The sequence below is a fragment of the Myripristis murdjan genome, chromosome 12, assembly GCF_902150065.1.
Source record: "Myripristis murdjan chromosome 12, fMyrMur1.1, whole genome shotgun sequence".
NCBI classification, from domain to species: domain Eukaryota; kingdom Metazoa; phylum Chordata; class Actinopteri; order Holocentriformes; family Holocentridae; genus Myripristis; species Myripristis murdjan.
The window spans coordinates 16,957,683-16,966,178 of NC_043991.1; the positions used below are offsets into that span (position 1 = coordinate 16,957,683).

At 39.2% G+C, this 8,496-nt stretch overlaps 1 protein-coding gene across 1 annotated transcript in view; it reads right to left on the reverse strand.

The window, feature by feature from the left end:
* pargl (poly (ADP-ribose) glycohydrolase, like) overlaps positions 1-6,767 on the reverse strand; it is a 7,607-nt gene extending 840 nt beyond the window's left edge. Inside the window, exons 1-15 of the mRNA XM_030065251.1 lie at positions 6,475-6,767; positions 5,653-5,996; positions 5,394-5,519; positions 3,655-3,747; positions 3,502-3,573; positions 3,295-3,381; positions 3,035-3,195; positions 2,831-2,910; positions 2,676-2,745; positions 1,780-1,855; positions 1,529-1,676; positions 1,356-1,443; positions 1,163-1,271; positions 933-1,029; positions 36-164 (exon numbers count right to left, since the gene is read on the reverse strand). Of these exons, the coding sequence (XP_029921111.1) occupies positions 36-164; positions 933-1,029; positions 1,163-1,271; positions 1,356-1,443; positions 1,529-1,676; positions 1,780-1,855; positions 2,676-2,745; positions 2,831-2,910; positions 3,035-3,195; positions 3,295-3,381; positions 3,502-3,573; positions 3,655-3,747; positions 5,394-5,519; positions 5,653-5,994 (1,678 nt within the window). The 5' untranslated portion in view covers positions 5,995-5,996; positions 6,475-6,767. The remainder of the gene's footprint in view (positions 1-35; positions 165-932; positions 1,030-1,162; positions 1,272-1,355; positions 1,444-1,528; positions 1,677-1,779; positions 1,856-2,675; positions 2,746-2,830; positions 2,911-3,034; positions 3,196-3,294; positions 3,382-3,501; positions 3,574-3,654; positions 3,748-5,393; positions 5,520-5,652; positions 5,997-6,474) is intronic.
* Positions 6,768-8,496: the final 1,729 nt, after the last annotated feature.

Below are 8,496 nucleotides of genomic sequence, written 5' to 3' on the forward strand. Positions count from 1 at the left end.
TGAGATGTCTGCTGTTAAAGCTTGGCAATACTCACCAACTGTAACCTCTTGTGTGGTCAAGAGATGATGTATGTGCTGCAGGCTCTTCTTCAGGGTGTCATCACGAAGAGCGAAAAATGCCATTCCCCTCTTAGCAACTGCAGCGGCCATCAGCTGGATCACAGCTGAGACACACAGAATGGAAAGCCTTGTAACAACTCTTTATGAAATAGGCCACATTTTATAAACCGCCAAAATGTAATATATTTTCCTTGCATTTAATAAAATGCCACAATTGCTGTCTTTGTTTACATCAGGTGTCACATCTTAGTATTTACTTGAATAAAACTACAATAGAGTGCAGTAAATTTCACTATTGTAAACCATTTAAAGGGGCCATGAACCCTTAATTTCTTAATTTGATGTGTTTCCTATTGGAAAATAGGATATTTGGGTGGGGCATAGTGTAGTTAAGGATCATTCACAAGTGTAAACCAACAGGACAGATGAAAACTCTAACCCTAAGCCAACAGGATATCAGTTTGTGAGAGAAACACACTTTTAGGTAGACAGTTGGATGAGAGTGGATGTTTAAAGATTTGAAAAACGCCCACACCAACCCAAAACACGACCTCTGAGAGAGGTTAAGGTAAGGGAAAAGTGAGGGGAAGACTAATATGATCAGCTCCTCTCCTGCACTCCACAGACACACCCCACATTTATTATATTTTGCATTCACTTTTATTACTAAATGTGGGTGTTATTACAAAATGAAGGAAAAAGTTAATACATTTTGAGAAGCTACAACAAAATGTGGCATTATTATGTAATTTTATAACAAGCCTCAAGGTGAATTGTTTTAATTTGTATGTATGTTTTTCAGTAATAAACTAATTGATTGATCGATGGATGGATCGTAATTCAACATTAAAACCTTAATTTGAAAAGTATACCTTTCAGTTCAGGGTCTCCGTTGAAGGCCCCACAGCCCCACTTGCCGGTGGCGATGTCTGGTTCACTCTTATCATATGCCTTGAATCCACAGTACGCCTCCGAGGAGCAAATAAAATCAGACCAAAATGTTAACCACTGTTAACATGGGAAATATCACAGGACAGATTCCCAGGAAACTTCATGTGTGCGTGAAATTTAGCTATCTGCAACGTACAAAGGAAAACCTCACCTTGTTGAGTTCCCGTGTAACCTTTATCATGCTGTACTGCTCACTTCTGAGTTTGTAGTGAACCGCATCAATGGCTAAGATGTGCCTGTGCAGCCTACCCCATTCATCTCTGAACACACATAGTCATAAAGTTGAGATAGATATACTCCGGGTAGAGACAGAGATGGAGAGATAGCCAGAGATGCGCTTGTACCTTTTGCCATGTGTAAGAGAGTCGTCATGGGGGCCCGCCCACTCAAAGCTATCTTTGTAGCCGGTGTAGTGGCTGAACTGCTGAGAGCCTGAGGGGAGGATAACAATGAGATTTGTACAGTTCAAAGTGCTCAGGAAATACCACAACACACTAACACTTTCCCATACAAATACCTTTTATGATCAGACACTCATCGTCCCCTAGTCTCTCAGTGAAGAGGCGGGATACAATCAGCTCTGGATTCATTAGGAATAGGATCTCTTCCTGCACCAGCCCAGAGCTCAGTACACCTCCACCTATCAAATTGCAGGCAAAATCCACCTGCACAGAACAAACCATAATCAGGAAAAATATACAAACAGCCTTGGGAAGACTACAAATATGACAAATCATGAACCTTATGTCTCACCACACCAGTGCTCACCTGTAGCATGCCTTGACCTTCAGTCTCTATGTGGCCATCTGAGGTGACATGAAGATCAGACATCACCTCCTTACAGCTAAACCCAAAACAAAAAGTAAACAAGTCAAAAGAAGACTGGTTTAGATCAGGTCTCTCAACCAGTGGGATGTGGCACTAAGGACCGAGGGTAGAAGCCGGGGTCCAGAGTTTTAAAAATCTCTGTCCGACTCAAACCCGCAAAGCTCCACACTGCACCCAACCTGCTTCGTGCAATTTTCTCTAAATCAGTTCTGGACCTGACCCAACCCGATATTGCAAGACCCAAATAGCAAATAAATCGCTCCACATTCTGTTCCAGGTTATTTTTAACTTCAGTTTGGCTAGACAGCGACGCCACTGATGTCATTCTTGCCATCTGGAATCACTCTGAATTTCTCCCACACGTCTGAATCGGATGTGTTTTCAACTATCACATGTTCACACTTCATCCATGCTGATGATGATCCATGTGTGGCTTTGACTGCTCTCAGTCTGTCAGTCAGGCTAAGTGACTTCCTCTTGTTTTTTATTTTTTATTTATTTATTTATTTATGCTATTCAAGAAGGCATGGCAGCTTAGCACAATTTGTGGATCCAGACCTGTTATTCTGGCTGTTGTTTAAAATTAAATTTATACATTTTTTTTGTAAAACTTTTTGGACAGTTCTGACTTTTTGCTACTAGCATTTCAATTTGTAAGAAAACTTGTCAGCGCTTTAAAATAAATGAACGAATAGATTCATTAAAAAGAGCTTGTGAGATATGTTTTTCTTATGGGCCCTGACACATTATAATGATGAATAGGTGGGCCTTGGGGATGGAAAAGGTGGTGAACCCTTGGTTTAGACCGACAAACAAGACAGATTTGGTGTGGGTACCTCCTCCACTTGGGTATGTCTGCATCCTTGAGGCAATGCCTCTCAAACGTCACGAGTCCACCCTTAAAGTCTGCAAAGACAACAGCAACAACAGTCAGGGATTTGCACTGCTGCATCCCCAAACAGGAGGGAGAAGAGGTTTAGCAAAAACTTACTGTCATCTGTAACTGTTTTAAAGTAATGCAAGATGGCCCTCAGCTTTTCCTTCTTCCGTCCTGACCAATTTCCAAAGAGGCTGCATGCAAGAAAAAAAAAGAAAATTAGGAGGTCACACATCCACATGCATAAACCACCACACAATGGACAATTTAAATATGCAATGCTGTAATGAATACAGCAGTTGGATTGCGGTGCCTGACCTGTTGAAGTTGATGGTGGGGTAGTTGTGGTACTCTGCATTCGGGTGGGAGGTGTTGCGGTGGGGGAAAGTGCAATAAAATGCATTAGCGAGCAGGCAGGCTATCTGAACCTGTGACAGAATGATGGACGCCGTTTGTCCCTTCTGAAGCAGTGGGATAGCCTGCAATCCGAAGCATAAACACTGTAATCAACATTACTGTTAATATGAGCAAAAAGCAGCCTGATTATAGATGCATATCACTGGATTTCAATTTTGTACCTTCTTCAGGCATCGATGCAGCTTTAAGGCCAGTGCAGCAATTTTAGGAAACAGTGAAGGATAGTAATTCTCCACTTCAGGGATAATCTGGAGTGGATTATACATTAATTACAATGAAACATTCATTATCATTGGGGAACACAGAGTATATACATTAAGTCACATAACTAATGATGATAAATGTTAAGTGATCACATGGCAGCTGACCTTGATAAATGTTGATAGGGCATCAAAGGACCATTGACCTTTGTACTTTGGGTTGTATTCCATTATAGCTCCCTAGACAGTGAGAGAGAAGTTGAAAGTTGAACATTTTCATGCTACTTTTGGCAAATAAACAGTCAACAGCTTTCAATGTACCATCACATTGTCCACCGTCACTTCTTTCTTCTTGGCCAGACGCTCCAGCTCCTTACAGATCACGCCCCACCTCTTCACTCCAGAGTTTTGCAGCTAATAGAAAGAAAAATTATTGTATTCAGTCAGTAAAAATAATTTATTGCTGACCTCAAATCACATAGGTGTGGTGTATTTTAGTATCTGAATTTTGTTTTGTCTTTGTCTTGTGGATCTGAAAAAAGATCAAAATTATAGCAGATTGAGCTCTAAGGACAGTATTTTTTTCGCATTTTATAAAGTACTTTCCAACTTTCAAATAAGAAAAGAGCATCTTATAAAACCATTTTCCCATGTGAAACTCACTGTTGTAGCATACGAACCAATTACACTATTCTGCGAGTTTATTTTTACATACAAATATCCCACTGTTTTTTGGGGTACTTCAGTTTGCAGTCTTTTTAAGCATGGAAAGTGAAAATGGTGCACTTGACTTAAAACACTTGATACTCACAGAGCAGCAGATACAGAAAGACACAAAACACAGCACTCATTCAGTTCAATAAGAGGAGAGTTAGTAGTGACTAAGTGATGCTGTTTTTTTTTTTTTTTTTTTGCTTGTCTCACTGTACTCATTTAGCTGCTCAGCAAAAGCTAATATACCTACATTATAATATTCATGTTTCTCTATATTACCAGTCATAACTTACACAGTGATCTCATTACTTCAGTATATATTTATTACCTTGGAATTTGGTTGGATGACAAACTTAACTCTAAACACCACATAGAACATTTTTTTTATATCCATCATCAACTATGGAGACATAATTTATGGCAGAGCTGCCTTCTCTAAGATTTATAACAATAGACACTTTTTATATCTTTAAATGCCAGGGTTGGCTGGCCATCGGTAAACGAGAAAACATGATCATCACCGTTATTTGTTTATTTACAAAGCATCTTACAAACATCTCGTATTCGTTCATGTTCGACAATCATATATTTGCTCATGTTTACCATTAAAATACTGTAACCACTTTTATTCCATATTCGTATTATTCTATATTGATATGTTTTCTGAGGGTTCCTAGCCCAAGGAACCAAACTAACTTCATACTGTCCTTTTTACGTTTTGTTTGGGCTTTAGCTGTGGTATAACCAATGAGTCATGCTTCCTAAAATGACCAAGAGACTCAGGTTGCGTGTGAGATATTGTTGAAAGGTTCTTAACCAATTATATTTGCCTCCTTGTCCCTTAAGACCTAATTGGGATTTTGTTTCCTGTTCAGCAACAGCATCAGAATGTAACCACAAGGTAAAAATAGTGAGGATTTATTTTTATTATTTATTATTCTCATTGAGTCAGCCTGCACAGAGCAATTTTAACATTGTTGGTATAATGCTCTTTCCACACTGCAGCATCATTAAAGCTTACAGAAAGACTGCTTTGACTGTTCTCTCCTTTATTAAAGTATTTCCACCACACTGATTTTATTCTTGTTTTCATTGTTTTTGTTGTTCTTATGATCGTATTTATTGTGTTTTTTAGTCTGCGGTGTATGGATTTCATTGTCTTACATTGTTACTGTTGTATTCTGTATTTTATTTAATGTATTTTATAAGGCCTAATATTGTTCTGTTGTGTTTTAGGCTTTGTGTACATTACCAGGGTGGGGACACGCCAAAACATCTAAGATCTAATATAATTGCCATGCAAAAGTCAAGTTAAGAATGTGTGCATGTGTGTGTGTGTGTCACACCTTTAGTAATCCAGTCTTGGCGGTCATGACACTCGCTGGAGAACATGGCATTTTCACAAAGTTGTTGTGCCACATATCTCTCCCCTCCTGGGCCTTCACACTTCCGTCAATGTTAAAAATATCCACCTGGAAAAGTAACCAGCACATTTGACAAAAATAGAAGGTTTCAAGAACCTGTGGTGTGTGTGTGTGTGTGTGTGTGTGAGAGAGAGAGAGAGAGAGAGAGAGAGGGCCAGAGGAGCCGAGGACTTGGTCTTACATCTATGAGGACAGTGTGTGTCTTGCTGAAGGACAACTGGTCCAGTCCTTGGTGGCACTTGGGAAGCCGCTTCAGGTCGTCCAGCGAACAGCATGAATTAGCAGCCTTCTCCTCCCTCTCCTTCCCCACTTGTTCATCGCTCTTTCTTTCACTACCTTTCTCATCTCCAACAGAGAGACTTTTGACGGGACAGGCACTGGCCTCATGTGTGCTTTCTTTGGCATCACACTCCCCTTCACAAACTGGTTTGCATTCTTCTTGCGGCAGGTCTGCGTGATCATCGGGCTGCAACAGCAGTTTCATCTGGGAGCTGTCATTGCGTTGAGGAAACTGTTGGGCCATTTCTACAGGTTTCAAAGTCAAGAAATCAGAATCATATCATGGGTTATTTTGAGCGAGGGAAATTTTCACCACAAGGCTGACACACTACATATTACAAGTAGCTTGGTTTGTGTTACACATATTAGCCACAGACTGTCAGTATGGATTTTGGTTAGGTCTATACACAGTATACAAGAACAACCAATTCTTGCTATATAAGCTCTACAAACACAAAAGTAGTTCATATTTATGATCATAAACTTGATTTTCGTATTAACAGAGTAGAGCTCCCACATCAATCTAGGAGTCAAGGTCTAAGACTCAAACTCAGACTGAAATAAAGGCTCATACATGTGATCATCGTCAACACTGCAAATCAGTGAAAACCATTAATGTGCGAGTAACAGGATATCGCCAAAACAAGAGTTAGACTTTATCCCATACAGCCGAAAGAAGCACCGATTACGACTTCCCACATTACTGTATGTGCACCGTACTTACTTTTCACTAAAGACCATGCCAAACTTGTGAAAATGCGATGTAATTAGTGAATTCAAGGCCTCGATGACAACGCACAGCACGGACAGCAGCAGCTGAACAAGTCGTGCTAGTCATGGACTGATGTTTACTTTCACATTTACCGGATGAGAAAACGAAAGTAAGCTGCAAGCGCGGCAGACAGGAGGCTCGAAGCGAAACCTAAAGCTCAGACACCGCTGAGACCGAAATAATCTACTTTAATGCATAGAACACGGTATGAATGGAAAGTTTGTCTATTTACTGAAACTGCAATGCATAATAAGCCCTGGAACACCTAAGTGCCCCAATAGCCAACTAATAAACGACATTTTTATCAAACTGGTTATCGTTTATACCATATATTGTGTAAAAAAGACAGACTAATCGAGTTGCTTTCTCAAAATGAAAATGAATGAAAAAGTAAAAAAATATATATATAGTAGCCTAACAATGCTTTACATGTCTTTTCAGATTAACTGATGACCAAACATTAAGTTTTTGCAAGTATGTAAACTATAATCAATACAAATGATGTGTAACCCGGTTTCTCCTGTTTGCTTCAAGATTCAAGTGACATTTTCCCAGCAAATATTTTGACATAAAATATCATATCAATGTCATGTTGCACTGGTCTTTCCAGTGAACTGGCATGAACAGTAGAGAGACTCTGGCTCTATTAGGCCTAAATGTAACAGAGGCTTAATCAATTTTATTAGCAGCACCTGTGTTTATCCTGCTGATCATGTCTGAGTTGTTGCTGAGGAAAAGCTCGAATAAATGCAGGTAGAGTGACAGGTGTGTGTGTGTCAGCGCCCCTTACTGACAGCTTCCTCTTACTGCACCAAGCTTTTTGTTAATAAGCCAAATGATTGTTGCTATTTCTTGTAAATTTCCTCACAGTTGATGATTGTGATTATTTGTAAAATGTGCCTGATGTTTACAACCCCCTCAGTCTTCTGTACAGACTGTCAGAAATGACAGTTTGTACAGTCTTCACACACTGTTCATTTTATTTGGTTCAGGTCAGTCTTACTTCTTTGTGCACTTTAAAAAATAAGGAAACTGTATGTTTTATTTTGTTATTGTGCAGACTGCACAATAAATTAAGAAACAACATGTAGTAGTTCCTGCATGTGGCATATACTCAGAGAACAGTTTTATTTCTGAACACAGGATGGCGGTAGTGAACAAGCAAAGACAGAAACATAAATTAATCACCTGTTTATATTACCATTATTGTTGTTACATCAGTAGTAGTTGTAATAGTAGTAGTTGCAGCAAGTAAGTAGACGTTGCGTTGTTTTGCTGTTATTATACATGCAGGATTTAAAATACACAAGGACCCTGAAAGGTGCCGAAGACTCAAGGTAATTTTTTTTGTTAAATTCAGGCCACTAGTTCAGGGACCCAGCACTAAACAATCTAAAAAAGTTGCTCTTACATTTGAAATTCATTTGGACTTGAATGAGTCAAGGGATGGGAGTCCTGAACATAATTAATGCCAAGCGAGAGATTTTTCTAATGCCAAGAAGATGATACCATGGCTTTAGTCCAGCTGATCCAGATGTTATAAATGTATAGATGAAGGTTCCATCAGGCAAATTCCATTATGCAGATTGTGTGCACACATTTTCCCCTCTGTGACGCAGGATGGGTGTAGTGGCAGCATGCTTTCTCATGTTTCCTATTTATACACTTATTTCCTGTTCTGTACTCTTGTTTTTATTCACTTTATTTGTTTTGGAAAGCACTTAGTAACAGTTATTTAGACAGATAAAACCACTTATTCCACATATACTACTACTTCTACTACTATTCTTCTTCTTATTATTATTATTAGTGGTGGTGGTAGTAGTAGTGTATAACAGTACAGCACCATTCATACACAAAGCAATTCAAAGCGCTTTACAAAGGCACAGTACTACTGCTACTACTGTCATGAGGAGGATAAAGAGATCTATATACAGGATCAGGAGAATTTTATAGAATTGCAGTCATCTGCCT